The 19922-nt window shown below is 35.2% G+C and overlaps 1 protein-coding gene across 3 annotated transcripts in view; it reads left to right on the top strand.

Moving 5' to 3' along the window:
- The first annotated feature begins 3513 nt into the window (after positions 1–3513).
- LOC131957893 (snake venom 5'-nucleotidase) overlaps positions 3514–19922 on the top strand; it is a 34928-nt gene continuing 18519 nt past the window's right edge. The window contains exons 1-12 of one of the 3 annotated variants that reach the window (XM_059322723.1): positions 3514–3636; positions 5131–5258; positions 6052–6127; positions 6809–6949; positions 8212–8425; positions 8871–9056; positions 9462–9659; positions 10797–10928; positions 11927–12043; positions 12824–12985; positions 13217–13420; positions 13869–14242. In XM_059322723.1, the coding sequence (XP_059178706.1) occupies positions 5131–5258; positions 6052–6127; positions 6809–6949; positions 8212–8425; positions 8871–9056; positions 9462–9659; positions 10797–10928; positions 11927–12043; positions 12824–12985; positions 13217–13420; positions 13869–14065 (1755 nt within the window). In that variant the 5' untranslated portion in view covers positions 3514–3636 and the 3' untranslated portion in view covers positions 14066–14242. The other 2 variants (XM_059322724.1, XM_059322726.1) reach the window with 2 other exon arrangements.

Genomic DNA, 19922 nt, shown 5'->3' with positions numbered 1-19922 from the left:
GACTGTCACTGACGGCAAGTGGTAAGCAATGACTATCTGTGACGGCACGATATAGGCACGAGGTAGGCAATGATTGTCTCTGACGGCACGACTTTTCAGAAAGTATACCGAGTTAAGTATTTACTTTCTCTATAACATTAATCAGACAAGGCCCAACAGTCGTTTATTTTTCTGTGGTGTGTGTGGGGGGGGGGGGGAGGGAGGGCAATTAAATGTATGCGGTATGTGCGTAAACAATCCACATCAGTAATAAATATTTCAGTGGAGCAATATGTTGTGAATAAAACATTCGCCTTGACGCATCACCTACTTAATCGCGTCTTAATCCCATCCCCTTTTTATTAAATCTCAAAACAAATCAGTTATAATACCGGCAGATTAGTCAGCATAAACTACTGTGTTTACTCGTAAAAAGTATTTAATCCTTTGCTTCATTTTCAGCATACCGTCAAGTTAAGAATTTAATTTTATTTTTCGTCCTTCATTTCCAATTGAACGCGATAGTAAATACAGCGAGCTTATAGAATTGACGTTTTTAGTTTGTTTTCCTTAAAACTGAATGTAAATGTACGTGGTTCAGTTTACCTGAATATGTTGGTAAGTCGATAGAAGGATCTTACTCAAAGCTACGTGATAGATGGACTGTACTCGGATTAAACTTTCTATAAATGCCTAAACTAGTGCTGATCTATTTTTTTTTTTGTATTTTGATCAGAGTTCCTTCCGGGCATATCTTCGGGGGGGGGGGGGGGGGGGGGGGAAATTATGCCCCCCCCCCGAAGAAAGTCTACCCCCCTCCCGAAATGGACTTTATTAAGAAAGCATGTACTTTTACCAGTGTCACACCCTCCCTCAGGAAAATGTAGTCCGCCCCCAACCCCCGCAAACATATCAACTGCCCCCACCCCGGGGAAAAAAGTCTGGAAGAAACATTGGTTTGAATGCAAAGATTGGGTGTCTCGTTAACCGCATGGTTAAAGGCTTCAAATTTCAAATCAAAGTGTGTGCGGTGTGAATGTGTTTTGGGGGGTGGGGAGGGGACGGATAAGTTAAAGGAAAATGGCAAGTACTGAGGCTGAAAGTATTTGCTTAATAAGCGGGGTAATGAAAAGTGAAGGATTTCGTGCTGGTTTACTGAAAGCTTGTTTATTTAAAAAAAAAAAACTGTAATGCAAACTGAGGTAAAAATTGATATGCTAATGCACGCCTAAAAATAGGCCAGCGCTGTTCTCCGTAAATAACACACGGCATATGTGTAATTAGATGCTAATGAATTATTGTGTACATGATGGGTAGACTTATAAATGTCCATCCCAGGGAAGAACGAGTGATAGTCAGCATTAAGAGTGCTGTAAATGATGTATTTTAAGCAGAGGTTGCCAAAGTGGGTGAGGTTTTGAAATGATTCAGGTGGCCGATAGACGCCTTGGTGTACTAGCGCTGGTTGTCGTGTATTATATAAATTAACCCTCGTTTTTTTACCCCCCCCCCCGTCACACCGATATTGCTTACGCTTTATATTTACTACCATGTATATTAACCCCCATCCCTCTCCCTGCTGCCAGTATCCACATAGTAGAAGACCCGGATGTATTAATCACTATATATCACAACCACCTTGTTTCAATAAATCACATGAAACAATGTAATTAGTGTGTTAAAGTAATCTCTCCAAAGTGGAGTGGGGATGGGGTACAATAGTATAACATCCTAAAAAGACGTGAGTATACACACACACACACACACACACACACACACACATATATATATATATATATATATATATATATATATATATATATATATATATATATATATATATATACTTAACATACATATATTGTACTAATACTAATATTTTTACTAGTTATAATTATTTTAATATTTATTACTATTATTATTATTATCATTATTATTATTATTATTATTATTATTATTATTATTATTATTACTATTATTATTATTATTATTATTATTATTATTATTATTATTATTATTATTATTATTATTATTATTATTATTATTATTATTATTATTATTATTATTATCCGCTACGTACACAACCCGGATGTAGTAATCCTGTATTATCCACATTGCCCTAACCTCAGGTATAGTACCTTAAGTTTACCTGTCCTCGATCACCCATTGTGAGACAAATCCGGCTTGTATATTTTACCCTTACCTCCGCTGTCAGCTCTATACTATCTTCAAGAGCTTACCGCTTTGGTAGCTGACAAGTGGGTAATAGACATTGTGTACACAATCTCTCGGTGAAAATATGACTTCAAAAGTTCGATGACGTGTTACATCGACTTTATAGCTTTGCGAAATACGTTAGTTTATAACCAACTTTATGTAACGTGGCGTTGTATAGAGTTCCAGAAAAATAAATAATATTTCTGCTAGTATCACTGATAAGGGTTTAACTAAAGTTTGGATCAGGGCGAGAGTTAGATATAATGGTTGAGGCTAGGGTTAGTGTTAAGTCTCAGGTTAAGAATTAAGTCTTAGGGGGTCGTCCATAAATGACGTCACACTCGTAGGGAGGAGGCGGGGTCCGTAATTTTGTGACGGTGTGTGATGAGGGGGAGGAGGAGGTGTTCAGATAGTGTGACGTCACTTATTTGCATTATAAAAAAGCAATGTTAGAAAACGAGTTTTAGCCATTATTTCGCGTTTTAGGAAAACGGTTTTAAAAAATAGTATTAGAAATTTATCAAAATTATGTCAGATTTCTAACAAAAGTTTTGGAAAAATATCTATATTTTAAGAAAAATTCAACAGCAATTTTGAGGGGGGTTGTAGGCTGAGGTGTAACGTCATTTTGGGGGGGGGGGGGGAGGGGGCCTGGCTTTTTGTGACGACGTGTGACAGAGGGAGGGGGGAGGTAAAAATCGTCAAAAAAGCGTGACGTCATATATGGATGACCCCTTAGCCAAACAGATTCACTAGTACCGTCTATGATTAAATAAGAAGCACAATTTATATTTCCATTTAACACGATCGAGTGAATGTAATCCTCCATTGTTCGACTAAAAGTTAAAAATTTTTGTTTACATTGTAACTTCCTGGTTTAGACACACCACGGTTTTCAAAGACGGTTAAAGTATTATCGTTTTGTTTACAAAGAAGAAATCGTTTTAAAATATTGTTATACTTCTCAAAGGTTAGGATATGTCATCATCTTTATTGAAGCCTGACTAAAAAGCTTTGTGTGTTGACAAATTACCTTCGCATTGAAAGCTTTCAGGCGGGCGACAAAAAAAAAAAAAACAACAAAAAAAAACGAAAAAAAAAGAAAAAAAAAAAAAAAAAAAAAGAAAAAGAAAAAAAAAAACGAAAAAATAAACGATGGCGGCGGAAATGTTCAACATCGAGTAAAGGTTATCCCAGTTCCTGGACAGATCGAGTGCCGTAGAGGGCCACAGGTTGCAGTAAGGGCTTGTGGTTCAAAGTACGAAGGCCCACTTCTCGAGATCACGACACGTTCATTTCGAACATAATTGTGACAAACCCGCACATATAGACGGGCGCGGGTTGTTTGTCTTTCATGAAAGAAGTCTCGATTTACTGTTAGAACAGGAGAATTTATTTAAATAACTTAGATTTGTCAGACACCGTATTTGGTTCACTTAGGTGGGTTTTTTTTTTCAGGCAAAGCAGGAAAATTTATTTGGTGATAGGTACTGCAGTAATATTTAATTTGATATTTCTTGTTCTCTCGGATAAAGCAGGAAGATTGAGTTGGAAAACGTTATTAAAAATCAAAGGTTTGCAAAGTGTGTGTAAAGCTTTCGTTTTCACTTGCGGAATTAGTGCTTTCTTTTCTACCAACGGTCTTGATTTAATCAGTAACCTCCACCCCCCTCATACACGTTATTTAACTGTCTCTCCCTAAACTTTAGTTTTAAAATAAAATAATACGTGTCACCCTCAACAGGTGTTCTTTAGTTTGGGAGTTGGACGTTGATGCTAAAGACCATTTGTTCGAATAGACTTTTACCCCCCTCTGCCCCCACCTTACCCCCACCAAAAAAAATAATGACCAAAATCAAAGTAAATAAATTATTAAAGATAAACTCAATGCTGTCTTTATAATATATTATAAGCAATATAAAGTGTAAATAATCCACAAAAATTGTTTTATTTTTGAGTTTTTCTAAATAGTTTAACATTTTATTAAAAAATCGCCGCTGACAAAACCATTTTTGAAACGATCACCACACAACATTGAGTATACAAGCTAGGCAAAGTATCACATCAGAAATACAACACAAGCGCCTATGTCCAATGCTAAAAAGATTCCACCCACTCCGCTTAGTCATTTAAAAAATAGCGAGACGATTAAAACAAAAAGCCCAATAAATTATTAGGCAATATACGTATCAAAAGATCTGACAATTTGAATACGACCAACAACTTGCAGCGTCAAATTCTCTAAAGACGCTTGTCCGAATAGACACTTGCCCAATTAGGTCATTAGGGAAATTTTACTTAAATCATTTTTTAAATATTATTTTTCCAGCCTCAGACATGTAATTTACAGCGTCAGTTTGCCTTGCATCTTCGCTTTAGTATTACAGTTTTAATCGTCGGCTTGTGAGGACTGATACAGATTTACAATAGTAGTACTTCTTTCTTACTTGTAGCCAACTTAAGCATACTTTCATTCATTAAGATGGTTCACTTTTACATAGATCTAATACAAAACGTCTAATTACAATTTTTTTTTAAACCTGAAAATGTAGATACATAATTACATCAGATTTTTTTCTTCTTTTTTTCTTTTTTTTTATATATATTTAACATCAGATAATTAGCATCATTTTTAGAATTTTTTCTATAGTATTAGAACTACGAATCTCATTGATTCTTAAATTCATATTACCCTCCTTAAACTAAAGTTATTCGATTAGATTTTTTCAAAAAAGATAAAATCAATAAAGTTCGTATGTTTATTATAAAAGCATACAGACACCTCAACACATGCACGGACACATAAAATAATCAACTATCTAACCTATCACCACAACACACAAACTATTTTGAGTTTTACTATTTTATGTACATTTAATATGATTATTTCCCTTGTTCTTCTACTAATTTCAATGATTACTTCCCCTGACAAAGATGATGTTTAGAGCCCCGCTGTGTCTGACTGCTCTACTTTGTCTGTCGTTGCCTGCCACACGTTCGGACTTCAGCCTTACACTGCTACACACAAACGATGTCCACGCCAGGATTGAAGAAACTGACGCGTAATTTTTTTATGTGGTTTTTACGATTTTAATAAATTATTTTTGTGTCAACGTTCAAGTATTACTTTTAAATACAACTCCGTGAAACATTTTGACATTCAGATGTTGGGAAGAGATGGTAATTATTACTGGTCCTGCTCGGGCTAAAGAGCAGAGTTAGAATTTTTAAAATTGCCTTTACGTTATTCGGCCCTAGCATTAAATATTATTTTAATAGCAATAACCCGGATGACGTCACTGAAAAAAACGCCTATTTTGTCAGCAATATATATTGCAATATATCCTGCAATATATCCTGCAATATTTCCTGCAATATATCCTGCAATATATCCTGCAATATATCCTGCAATATATCCTGCAATATATCCAGCAATATATCCAGCAATATATCCTGCAATATATCTTGTCGACGATTACTTTGTTCAAATACTTACGTCTAGGTGTGATTGAATGACTGACACACTACCTTGCGTATTAAATTACAGATTATTCTTTGAAATAAAAGCACGTTCAGATAAAAATAGATCATAACAGGAAGTAAAAAAAAAACATGCCATGATTTCTTAAAATAGTTTATTATGAGATATAATAAGCATTGTCAGATAAAAATAAATTTCAATGGCGATTAAAAACTTAGTAAAAATGTTATTCAGCGTAAATAAAAAAACCATTGAAAATTGTAGATTTTAGTTGGAAATAAAAATATTTTAAGATGTTAAAACGTAGATTATAATAGTCAGATAAAATTTAGTTCTTCTGATTACATGCAGTAAAATTTAATATTTCCTCTCAGGAGAAGCGCCCCTTGTACACCGGAGCAGGCGGCGGGCAAAAATTGCTTTGGTGGAGTAGCCAGGATTCGAACCATGGTAAGTTACAGCATCGTTTCACATTTATCTGGGATTTACATGCTAAGTGAATATCTGGTCTTCTCACAATAAGATGTATTAAACTTTTTTTTTACTTTGGTATACACCAGCATAATTAATATAGGAACAACAGAATCAAGTGAAAAATAAAATCTTCTAGTCAATGCAAAACTAAGATAAGGCTTGTTTTCTTGAATTAGGGGAAATTGAACATCTTAAGACAAACGATAAATACGGAGAGATTTTTCTAAAAGCACAGTTCACTACTACGTATTATCTTTTTTTAATTTCTTATTCCCTGTAAACAACTGACTGCCCATCTTTGATTCGCGTTACATAGATGTAGAGCGCTATACTTCGAGCTCGTAAGTCTCGAGTTCGAATCCGGGTTCAAATAAGTAAAACGTACCTGTCCACGTTAGGGAATGTGATGGTTTGCTGGGCATTGTGCTGACCACACTATCCCTTCATAGGACCAGGTCACAAAAACAGGTGAACTCTATATTACTTGTCCTATGGACCATCAGGTTCGAAAATGGAACTTCACTGTCTTTGATTGTATAAGTACCCAATATCTCAGTGAGTTGTATGTATGTGCTTTGTCAGGGAGCTCCGAAAATAATGTAAATTTAACAAATGTTTTGTGTTTAGTGTAAATTTAACACATGTGTTGTGTTTCAGGTAGAAAAGAAAAGAGCCGAACACGTCAACCACACGATACTTCTGGACGCCGGAGACCAGTTCCAGGGAACTCTGTGGTTCTACCAGTTTGGTGGAATAGTCAGCGCTCAGTTCATGAACCTTATAAGATACGACGCCATGGTAAATACACGTTATATAAACCCATTTGCCTCTTTGCTCTTTTTCATCAGGAAGCTCTACGACCAATTTTAAATAAAATACTTAAAAAAAACTTTTTAAAAAACCACGTTTTTCTTGTGGACTAAAAAGTAGAAAATAACTATTTACATACATTTGATGACAAAAAACGTGGGTACGTTCACCATCAAATTTCCCGACCCATCTGCCCGACCCACGTTTTTTGTCATCAAATGTATGTAAATAGTTATTTTCTACTTTTTAGTCCACAAGAAAAACGTGGTTTTTTAAAAAGTTTTTTTTAAGTATTTTATTTTCTCCTTTTTAGTCCGTTGCTACACATGAAAAACGTGGTTTTTAAAAAAGTTTTTTATATAGTTTATTTTCTACTTTATCTAATGACTTGATTAAGTATGAATTGACTAAGTGTTTATAAATACACGGACTAAAAAAATCTTGAGCGACCAGGATTCGAACCTGGGTTGTCGCGGCCACAACGCGAAGTACTAACCACTATACGATCACGGCCAGCGCGCTCACATCGATTGGGGCCGAAGTAACTGTGTCTATAAGCCTCCAGTCTTGTCGGTATCTTTAGAAATCATGTCCTCAATTTTATGGTCCTTGGGGCGTAATTAAATTAAGCTAATTACCGTCTCTAATTGCTAGTTTTTATGATTGCATCTGAAATTGTTAGGCGAAAGTAGCCTACATGCCAAATTTCAGATCTATTGAGCAATCAGAAGTGGGTTAATTTTCGATGTCAATTTTAACAACAAACACACGCGAAGCTGAGTTAATAAAAACGTGTTAAAAAGTAGGCCCAAAAAACGGTATGTCGTCTTTATGACTATACTCCCCATGACGTGATGTTAAAGGGTTTTCGTCGTTCTTTTCAAGAGCCAATATTTACTCTGTCAAGCGGGATTTAATTAATCCCAACCTGACACCTGATATAAATAATCTCTGAGGGATTTAAGACGTTTGACATGAGATGGCTGTGTGTGCGGTTTCTTGCGTAATCTTTTTAAGCTTTTTTGACTACATAGCTTAGGGTATTTAATACATTTTATAAACTTGTATTTTTATATTAAATTTGAATGTTTACATTCATTAAATCATGTTATTGTATTAAATTTATAATAGAAGAAAGCAAAGAATTCAAGACTATAATTGTATTTATAAATGCTACAAGATATATCATACGAAATGGGAACGTAAATATACACACACAAAAACAAAACTTCAAAACATTTAATCCACAGGCTGTGGGTAACCACGAATTTGACAAGGGTGTCGAGGGTCTCGAACCTTTCGCCAAAAACTTGTCATTTCCTCTGCTGTCAAGTAACATGAAACTTGACAACACGCCACAGCTGAAAAACATCATCAAGAAATCAACGGTTCTAACGGTCGCCGGGGAACGGATAGGTGTGGTTGGGTACACCACCCCGGAGACAGCTTATTCTTCATCCCCAGGTAAATTAGTTACTGTGCACACGGCGTCCTTTGTTTATACATATCTGTGTTGGGGATATGAGTATGAACACACAGAGTTTATAATCTCCAACAGGATTTCTTTGAGAGATGTTTTCTCAAAATGGGGGGTGGGGTGGGGGGTGGGTGGGTGCAGAATCAACTTCTGGGGTGGAGAAGGACGCTCTTAACATTTCCGAAGGGTGGAAAGACAATAGTTGAAGTTTATATTTTCAATGTCATTTATAAATGTTTTTTATATTGTCTGGGGGATGGGGGGTGGACGTCTTCTGAGAGGGTTGGCAATGCCCCCCCCCCCCCATTCAAAACATGCCTGAAAGAAACTCTTATATTTCGCAAATCTAAGAATTTATGTGGGGTCATTCGATTAATGACCCTATACCATTTTCCTAATGGCGTTTTAAACTTGAGAGTTTGTCACGTCCAGGAACTGTTGAGTTCGTGCAGGAACTCGCGGCTGTACAGGCGGAGGTGAACAACTTGACGGCTCAAGGGATTAACAAGATTATCGCCCTTGGTCACTCTGGATACTCGTTTGATGTGGAGCTGGGGAAACAGTTGACAAATGTGGACATCATTGTTGGTGGACACACGCATTCTTTTCTCTATAATGGTGAAACTATATTTATTCGGCACTACGTTTTAAGTTATGAAATATAATTTGATCATATTAAATTGAATATGGATTCCATATTATAATAATACATTGTATTGTAAACTTTGTGAGCTATGGTGCATTATGGTTAATGATTCATGTAGTTATTAATTTTTTAATGAGTATTTTAAGCAATCCACTTTAACAAAAGTGAATGAAAAACTTAAAGCGTTGTATTTTACCCCATATATATATATATATATATATATATATATATATATATATATATATATATATATATATATATATATATATATATATATATATATATATATATATATATATATATATATAAGGAACTGCATTTTTTAGGCTATTGAAATAACTTTTTGTTTACTTTTTAACCCTTTTTTTTTCTTCCAGGCACCGGCCCATCCATAGAAACAATCGAGGGCGTGTACCCGACTGTTGTAACCTCCAAGACCGGGGACACGGTCCTCGTTGTTCAGGATTACGCTTATGGCAAATATCTAGGGGAGCTAAATGTGGTCTTTGATGACGCTGGGAAAGTCAAATCATGGACGGGAAATCCAATTTTGTTGAACGGCAGTGTTGCTCAAGGTTCATTCATATTCTTCGTGAAGTAGCAATACAATCGTAGTAGTTTCATTGATTTTAGTTCATTTAAATTACTTATTACGATACATACTATATGTGTCTTAATAGTTTTTAGCGCAATTTCCATTCTGGAGAATTGCGTTTATTAACTCGTCATTTCTGGGAATGGATGGATGGATGGATGAATGTGTGTCCGGGCTTTAAGTCGTATCTCCTCCTCAACGAAGCAATATCGATGACTAGTTCCAAAAGCAATTATGTTAAGAAAGTTACGAGAATGAGCATAGGCCATAAAAATTCCGGGTTTCTTTCATGTATTTCCCGTAAAAGCCAAAAAACCTCGAAAAAATGCAGTTTTTGGCCCATATCTCGGCAACCAGACCACTTAGCGACTTGAAACATGTACCAATCGATTCCTGCCATAATTTAGAACAGTATTGCCGAAGAAAGTTTTCAAAAATATCCTCTCGTTCGGTCACAAATTTTAAAATTACATAAACACCTACAAACCGATCGCTCTTCAAGCTTGAACGCACCCAATCATTATACGTCAGAGCTATTTTTAGATAACATAAGGAAATTGCGCATAAATGTCACTAGACTTTTTTAATTAACTTGTTTTTATGTTTTGTGTCCATTTTTTATGATTGCATTATCTTTGCTCTGTATTTATTATTCAGTAAAAGAAGTGTAAAAGTACTCTTTTAGAACCAGTAGTCCACTCACAGATGTATTAAAGTTTATCTTTTCTATGAATGTGGTATTTTAAGGACTAGAATGGCTAGCACTATGACAGTGCCGTATTTCCTTTCCCAAAATCTAGTCAGGTACCTTACACAGCTGAGTGGACTCAATGAATTCTTTTGAACTGGAGCCATAGAGGCGTCGTTTGTTGTTGGCGAATGTGGCGGGCCCATAGAAAAACACGTTGTCACAAATAACGAGAAAACTTTTAATTAGTTATTATTCTTAAAAAGTGCCTTCACGGTTAAACCAAAACTTGACAAAATACGTGTTTTTCTTTTTGGCAAAAACTATGGTCATCAAATAGTTTTGCTACAGAAGCTTAACCAATTCTGTTTATAAAAAGATGCTTTCAATCATTCCCCCTCATTTCTATTATAATTATTTGTGTCTTAGATAATGAGACGATGGCACTGATTAACACCTACCTGCCGCAGGTGAACGCGTTTAAGAAAACCGTCGTAGGTGAGAGCTACGTGTTCTTGAGCACTGACAAGCAGGTGTGTCGGAGAGCAGAGTGTAACATAGGTAAGTTGTTGTTAGCATAGGTAAGATTTTGTTAACATAGGTAAGTTTTTGTTAACATTGGTAAGTTGTTAACATTGGTAAGTTTTTGTTCACGGGTAATCTTTGTGAATTTCGATATGTGGTAGATCTTTGTCAAGTTGTTAAAGTTGTACTTTTTGTTAATTTCCGTAGCAAGTAAAATTTTAAAAACTTGAATAAGTTTCTTTATAACTTAGGTCAATAAAATCTTTGTTACCTTGGTTGTAATTTTTGTTAACTTCAGTAGATTGCAACAATGTTTAATTCTATTGTTTTTCCCCCTATATATTCGTATTAAACGAAAGACTTTAAAATACTTAGTTGCAGCCCATATCTTTTCAAGTAATTCTATGTAGCATCTGAATTTATAGCGCCAGTATCTATATATATAATTCTCTTCCGGGAGACGCTTTAAAACAAGCTGTAAACGCTCTCCCTACCTCCCCACCCCTACATGGTCTTAGTGAGCTGTGTTCACTCTAAATGTTTACAAGCAGAGCCGGGTTTAGTGACGACTATTAGGGGCAGATAATTTAGTTTGAAACGATCTTAAACGTAAGGGGGACGGGGGGACGGGGGACGGAAAGGGGGGGGGGGTTTATGGTCCTTAACGAGCTACTTATAGTGTTTTAAAGAAATATTTTCAGTGGCAGCGTTGGTACCGTCGAATTCACAAATTATGAATTACTGAAAAGTAGAAAAGACAACAACTAAATAGCGGCGTATGTTATGCCGCTGGCCGGCTCGTAAGCATTAAAACTGCTGCTAAACATCACACTTTATGCCCTATTATTTACGACCTAGTGGTCTTGTATAAAGATTAAGTTATGATAAACATAAGGCAATTTTGTTTAACATGTAATAAATCTTTGAATTGTAAATAGTTTGTAGTCTTGGACATTTAATGTGACTAGTTTAATGAAAATAGACTTAAAAGATGCATTAAGACCACCCCAACATGATAAATCTCTTGCTCGCAGGGAATGTGATCACCGATGCAATGATACAACACAACCTGCGTCATTCAAATGGTACATGGAGCGATGTTGCGATGGCGATGGTCAACGGAGGGGGTATACGCTCTTCAATTAATATAGGTAAGATGTAAATACAGGGGACGACGCGGCCTGAGCTTGGGAGTGCTAACGTGCAGTAGCGTAGCGAGGGGGGGGGGGGGGGGGGGGGCGGGGGGGACATATGTCCCCTGGCGCCGAGCTTAGGGGGCGCAAAAATGGGTTGGAAAAATAAATTGAAAGGTTGAGGGGGGGGGTGCAAATTAAAATCTCGAGTGGGGGGGGGGGTGTGCAAATCGAAAGTTTGATGGGAGGGGGGGGGGGGGTGCAAATCAAAATCTCGAGAGGGGGGGGTGCAAATCGGAAAGTTTGTCCCCGGGCGCCGGGAAGGGTCGCTACGCCTCTGCTAACGTGAATCTCCACCCAGCTCTGATGAGTACCTGACTCACGTTAGGGAAACTAAGCCTGCTGGACATACTGCTGATCACACTATTCCACTGTATGCTGCGGTATTTGAAACAGATTAACTCTACTTTATCTGCACCCCCCTGTGTTTGAGGCACATAGGTGATAATAATGATGCTGTATATATACTGATGCATATTTTAATCCATATGTGTGTTGTTGGAAATTAGTCAGCAATATTATACACTTTTAATATAGAATGTGTGGAAGTAATGTGGTTGAATGATATAGTCATGGCTTGTTAAACCTCAAGTCTTTTAGCCGAGTTCCTGCTATATTTGTGTAACAAAAAAATTACCATCAATTTAAAAAAAAACAAATTACTACTGTTTATCTTCTAACGTAATAATCTGTAAAAAATAAATTCCAGTAAAATAACACAAATGTTACAATATCCAGGTAACATCACAACAGAGAACGTTATTTTTGTCCAGCCGTTTAGAAATGAAGTTGACATTGTTGAAGTTACCGGACAAACACTTCTTGACGTGTTTGAGTACTGTGCTAGTAAATGGGTCAACTCTACAGACAGCGGCTTTGGTGGGTTTTTGCAAGTATCTGGTAAGTGGGATTTATCCTTTCTTTTTTTTCATTACCCAGCATATATATCATAAAAACCATTTGTATTTTTTTTAAATTGGTGTTTATTAAAAAAGACTTTTTTTACTGTTGAAAAACTATATAATAATTGGTTTAAAAGACGATTCTAATGCGCTAGATATATCGTTTATATTTATATCTATTTGTATACTTTTAAAGTTGTAACTAGTCTAACACGAATCTCTACCGCAGGCATGAGAGTGACGTACAACATGGATCGTCCAGTGGGTCAGAGAGTTCACGAACTTCTGGTCACCTGCACACAGTGCGACATTCCCAGGCTGGAGAACGTCCAAGTAGACAAACACTACAAGATACTCGCTATTACCTTTGTAATTAAGGGTGGCGACGGCTATACAGTTCTCAAGTCAAACATCATCAATAGAATTCCTTTAGGTGAAGATGAAACATTCATGCATACATTTTTATTTTTGTCTAGATCTAGGTGGTGAACAGAGGAGATTTGCTTTATGTTGGTTTTTGTTTTGTCTCTCAAAGATCTGAACTTTCAAGAAACTGCCTGACTCATATATATATATATATATATATATATATATATATATATATATATATATATATATATATATATATATATATATATATATATATATATATATATATATATATATATATATATTAGCTTTAACATATTTTGAATATGAAGTGCTAAAAAAAGTTTAATTAGCTTATACATCGAAATTTTCTCCAATTATATAAAAACTTTACGTTTATGAATAAAAACATTAAACGTATTTTTTTATCAAGGCTAGATTATCAATTTTCAATAAACTGAAAATGTCACTTAAATTCCGCTTTAATCTGACCCTTTATCAACATATTCCAGGAGATCTAGACACAGACATCTTGATCAGCTATGTGAAAAAGTTCAGCCCAATAACGACTGGGCTTCAGGATCGAATCCGGTTCGTTTCTAATGATGTAGACAACTGCAAAACAACGAACGTAGCAATCAAACATGTTTACTCGTCTGCAATTATTTTGTTTATGTCATCCATCTTATCCGTTATGTTGTTGCTTTAATATCATGTGATATATTGCCATAAACGATAAACACATGTTTATATCTACTGTTACTGCTAATGTGCCATTATGTTCGATTAATGTTGATGTTAAATTTTACACTGTTTATACCTCATGTCAGATAGGTTGTAACATTTCAAAGTCCCACTTTTGATCATTTTAATATTTAAATAAAGATTTTGTTATTAAAGCTGGCTTTATGGAGTTGCTAAATGTAGACGATGAATTTGTGTGTTTATTTATTCGATTTTATAGTATCAAAGTTTACACAACTCTTAATTCTTATTTATTATGCAAACATATTTTGAAAGAAATTTTTCTGCTAACATATTTTGATAGCAAGTATTTTTTATTGAACAACTGCTTAAAGCCATCCATGAATTTCTATATTTAAGAGAACACCATATGTTTGCGACAGTCGTTTTTGTTAGGACTATTTGTGATCAAATATGTAAGTTGGTCGGATGACAAAGAGTTAAAAAGTTAAGTAATTCACTGTATATAACCCCTCAATGTATATATATATATATATATATATATATATATATATATATATATATATATATATATATATATATATAGGGGCACAGCTAGGGGCACAGCTAGGGCACAACTAAGGCATGACTAGGGGCACAGCTAGGGCACAACTATGGGCACAACTATGGGCACAACTAGAGTGCAACAAGGGCACAACTAGGGCACAACTAGGGGCATAAGAAATGGCACAATTAGGTGCACAATTTAGGGTACAGCAAGGGATACAATTAGGGGCACAGTAGGGATACAGCTAGGACACAGCTAGGGGAACAACTAACAGAGCAACTAGGGTCACAACAACACGCACACATTATTAAAAGTCGTATAGTCCTTCTAGGCAGAAAAAACCTCTTGCCATATTTGTGATTGCTTAAATCGGAATTTTGTAAACGTTGTACTTTGTGTATATCATTGTTGTTATTACTTTCAAACGGTAAGTAATTTCTTGCAGTGTATTTCAGGAGTTAATATTTACAAAGTTTGGTAATAGACCGAGGGGATAGTACCCTACTCAAATGATCATTTTATACACGTCCCGGGTGTATTACCACTGAATCTTCCACAATTTTCTCATTAGGCGTATTAACCCTGTACTATTTACATTGTACAATACCGGATGTAAAGCAAATCTATGATGGCGTCATATTTACTTCCGGAATAGAAATTGTGTGTTTTTGTTTTAGATACGCTTATTTCAAATTCAAAATTAAAAAAAAAATACACTAAAAGCTTATCCTCTGCAGTTGGTTATAGATCTATGTAAAAGACATATTTTGTTCGAGTTTTAGTGACTAATTTTGATTGAAATGTAAATGTTCGCAATACTTAGATTTCTATCGATAATAGAAATACCTGAAGTTCGCCTTCTAGACTCTAGACTCTATATCTAAAAGTTTTTGTGTTGACGTTTTATTAGAATCAATCTGGACGGGTAATTACAAAGCTATGATATGTTAATTAGTTAGTGGAAGGGTTGCGTAGTGAAGCCAACTACAGAAGCGCCAAATTAAAAATAACCCACCACTAATTAATTTAGCAAAATGTTGTATTAAAAACGACAGCTACTATTATTGGTGCTAATGATATTTAAATACACAACAAAGATTATGGGTGGTGGATTTATTAATAGCATCGTGTCACTCAAAGTGGGTAAGATTATTTTTAAAAAAACTTTCGTGCAGTGTTATAAAACAAATAGGGTTTTAAAGACTGTGGTTTGGGAAAAACTCTAAACAGATTTGGCTTTTTCGGTAACTAATCAAAGTTAAATTTTTTAAAAACCCATTAAATGTTGTTTTGTTGAACCATGTTATGTGAATTTAAAAAAAAATAGCCTTGAGTCGTTCATGCTGACGTTTGATACTATAAATTAATATTAGTCGGAAGATAGTTGAACATCTAACACCAAAAAGTTGGTCTTATTAAATAATAACCAAGCAATATTTGTCGTACCAAAATTTCACCGTTTACATCCAGACGATTTTGGATGACAGGGTTCGGTGTCCATGAGTTCACCCAGCTCTGACGGGTACCTGACTCACGTTAAGGAAAGTAAAAATGGTTTCAGATGGTGTTGCACACACTTCACATACCGAGTGCACTCTACTCCAACTGCCCCCATTGACTGCGATGCTCGAAAATATACTTTGCTTTTTACTTAACTTTTTGCACATAGACGCTGGGCTTGTCATTATAGTTACTTCTGTAGGGGAGAGACTTTTACATATTATAGAAAGTCATTTTATTTTCTTCTTTTTAACGCTTATATAAAAGTTTCTTATTATAAACGGTTTTAGTTAATTTTTAGAAATCATTAAAACATTTCAATAAAATCGATCGCATATATATATATATATATATATATATATATATATATATATATATATATATATATATATATATATATATATATATATATATATATATATATATATATATATATATATATATATATATATATATATATATATATATATATATATATATATATATATATATATATATATATATATATAAAGACTTGCGCACCATATGAACGCACCGAAAAGTGTGGATTCCTGTTAAATGCGAACTCGCAAAAATAATTTTTAATCTTGCAGCTTTTGTTTGCAAACGGTTCGTTTATAAATCAGGCTTTTCTTTAAAAAATATTTGCTTAAAACTAAATCGACCTCTTCAATGGCTCACCCAAAAGACCTTCTTTTTCACCATATATGTATCGTCGCCTACTCTCGTGTGAGATAAGCTTCCCAACGACACGGTGAAATAATGCAATAAAACAAAATGTTTCCAAAAACCAACACATTTTCTATCACAACATCATACAGTACTGTTTATCAATCTGCTAAGGGTTTCTCTGTATATTTTCGTGTTGATTCAAGTTAGCAGCGAACATACAGGTCTTCACACCACACGTACTTACACAATGCATCTTAACTCTCATCAACACAAAAACATTGCCTTTAACCGTGTTTTTTTATCTATATTTTTCCATTGCTCTGTTTCCACATTCAGTGTCTACTGCCCCTAACGAATATAACGTCAACAACCCGGATGTTCCTGATAGCGCTACTTTGCTTGTGTTTACCTGCGACATTTGCTGACTTTACCCTCACTGTTCTGCACACAAATGATATCCATGCACGGATTGAACAAGCAGACAAGTATTTTATTCATTTTTACTCAGATTTCAAATACTATTTTTTTCCGTCTCTTGGTACAACAATTGTTTATATCTCTCTAATTATATTTTTTTTTCTTTCCTTTTTACCACGATTGTTTATAACTATCTAATTATATTTGTTTCGTTTCTTTGTACAACGATTTTTTTTTATAAATCGCTATTTTGTTTCGTTTCTTGGTACCACGATTGATTATAACTCTCTAATTATATAATTTTTTATCACTCCACTTGTATGCTGAGAAGAGAAAATAGATTTGTGTGACCCACTTAGCGACAAAATCGCAGTAAAACAAAAAAAAAGTAACTTGGTTCGGTCTTGGTGCTAAAATTCTTTTACTACCTTTAACTCACGACGATAACACACGACAACACACTTTTTCAGCACTGTTGTTGCAATAAAATATATTCTCTGGAATGCAACAACAAGTGACTGGCTTACTACCTAGCGTGTTAAATTATATATTCCTTTTGTTGTTTGTCATAGTATTTTGTTATATTTCTTATTACATGCAATTAAATTTAGTTTTCTTTTCAGGAGAAGCGCCCCATGTACCATAGAGCAGGCGAATGAAAACAATTGTTTTGGGGGATTTGCCAGGGTTCACACCTTAGTAAGTTAATTTAGTATACAGAGACATGAATTTAGTAGGAGCACCATAGACGAGTAATAAATTATGTCTTCAGCTAAGGGGTCGTCCATAAATGACGTCAAATTCATAGGGGGGGTCCGTAATTTTGTGACGGTGTGTGATGAGGTGGAGGGGGGGGGGGTTCAGATGATTCGACGTCACACTTTTGCATTATAAGAAAGCAACGTTAGAAAATTTTAGCCGTTATTTTGCGTTTTAGAAAACTGTTTTAATAAATTGCAATAGGAATTGATTAAAATACTCTATTTTGACAGTTCAGACAAGATTTTGGAAAAAATATCGATGTTTTAAGAAAAATTCAACTGCAATTTTGAGGGGGGTTGTAGACTGAGGTGTGACGTCATTTTGGGGGGGGGGGGGTCTAGGTTTTTGAGACGAAGTGTGATGGAGGGGAAGGGGGGAGGTAAAAATCGTCCAAAAAAGAGTGACGTCATTTATGGATGACCCCTAAACGTGATACTCAAGTAACACAGTGTCTTGAAGGATTGCACACAATAATTCATTTCTAAGGACAAAAAACGATAAATAAGTAATTTTGCGTGCTACACAAATAAGTACCATATGTCATTTTTGTATTTATTATTCACTCATAAATATTAGTCTTCATGTCTTCCATTCTCAAGTGAATTGTGGGTAAAAGAAATTTTTCGAAACGCCCAAATAAAATATCTCCTATTTTAGGTAAAACAGAAAAGGTCTGAAAAAAACAATATCGTTCTACTGGACGCCGGAGACCAGTTCCAGGGAACTCTGTGGTTCTACCAGTTTGGTGGAATAGTCAGCGCTCAGTTCATGAACCTGATTGGATACGACGCTATGGTGAGTATATCTGTAATAAATCCACAACGGATCATCTCATATGCACTATTGTTTTCTTTAAGAAACTTGACGACAATTGATAAAAAGCAGTTTTTAAAAAAAAGGTATCTGAACGTCTGTTGTCTTGAATACAAATCCACCAACTATGCTTTTATGAAACAGTTTTTGTAGTTTCTTTTAAGAGTCAGTATTTACTCGGTCAAACGGGATTTAAATAATCCTAACCTGACACATTATACAAATAATCTCAGAGGGATTTGAGACGTTTGATATTATATGACTATGCGTGCCTCTTCTTCGTGTACATTGTTAAGCTAACAGAATGCTGTGGGTGCTTAATAAAATTTAGATAAATGTTATATCTCGTTTAAAGAAACTATTTTTAATATAAAAAAGCACGTTCTTTGAGACTATAGCTGTATTAGGAAAAAAATCAAAATATATTAATGGAGCTAGTAAAAGTTAAAGTATGAAATTTAAAACAAGAATGTACGTACTATGCGACTGTTATTGTATTAAAAACAATTAGCAGATCTGGAGTAGGAAACGCATTAAAAAAAACTTTTGAAACTTATCCACAGGCTGTGGGTAACCACGAATTTGACAAAGGAGTTGACGGCCTCGAACCTTTCGCCAAAAACTTGACTTTCCCTCTGCTGTCAAGTAACATGAAACTTGACAACACACCAAAGCTGAAAAACATCATCAAGACATCAACGGTTCTACCGGTCACCGGGGAGTGGATAGGTGTGGTTGGGTACACCACCCCGGAGACGGCATACACTTCAAACACAGGTAAAATAACTACCTGGAGCAGACTGAGGGAGGGCGGGTCCACAATTCTGCGCGAGAGCCACTGTAGTTCCTGGAATCAACTACAAATATATTAAGCCCCGTGTATCGATCTGATTTCCTTGAATAATTAACCCATATCTTAAATCCTTTTTTTTTTAAATTAACGTTTTGGGATTTTCAGAAACTGTCGAGTTCCTAGAAGAGCTTGGGAGAGTCCAGTGGGAAATAAACACTTTTTCAAATCAAGGAGTCAACAAGATTGTCGCTCTCGGCCACTCTGGATACTATTTTGATATGGAGCTGGCGAAGAAATTGACCGACGTGGACATCATTGTTGGTGGACATACGCATTCTTTTATCTACGATGGTAAAA

This window comes from Physella acuta, unplaced genomic scaffold, assembly GCF_028476545.2.
Source record: "Physella acuta isolate Inbredline_101_S28 unplaced genomic scaffold, ASM2847654v3 ptg001276l, whole genome shotgun sequence".
NCBI classification, from domain to species: domain Eukaryota; kingdom Metazoa; phylum Mollusca; class Gastropoda; family Physidae; genus Physella; species Physella acuta.
The sequence above is the reverse complement of the archived record's forward strand: the minus strand, read 5'-3'. Positions and strand labels throughout refer to the sequence as shown.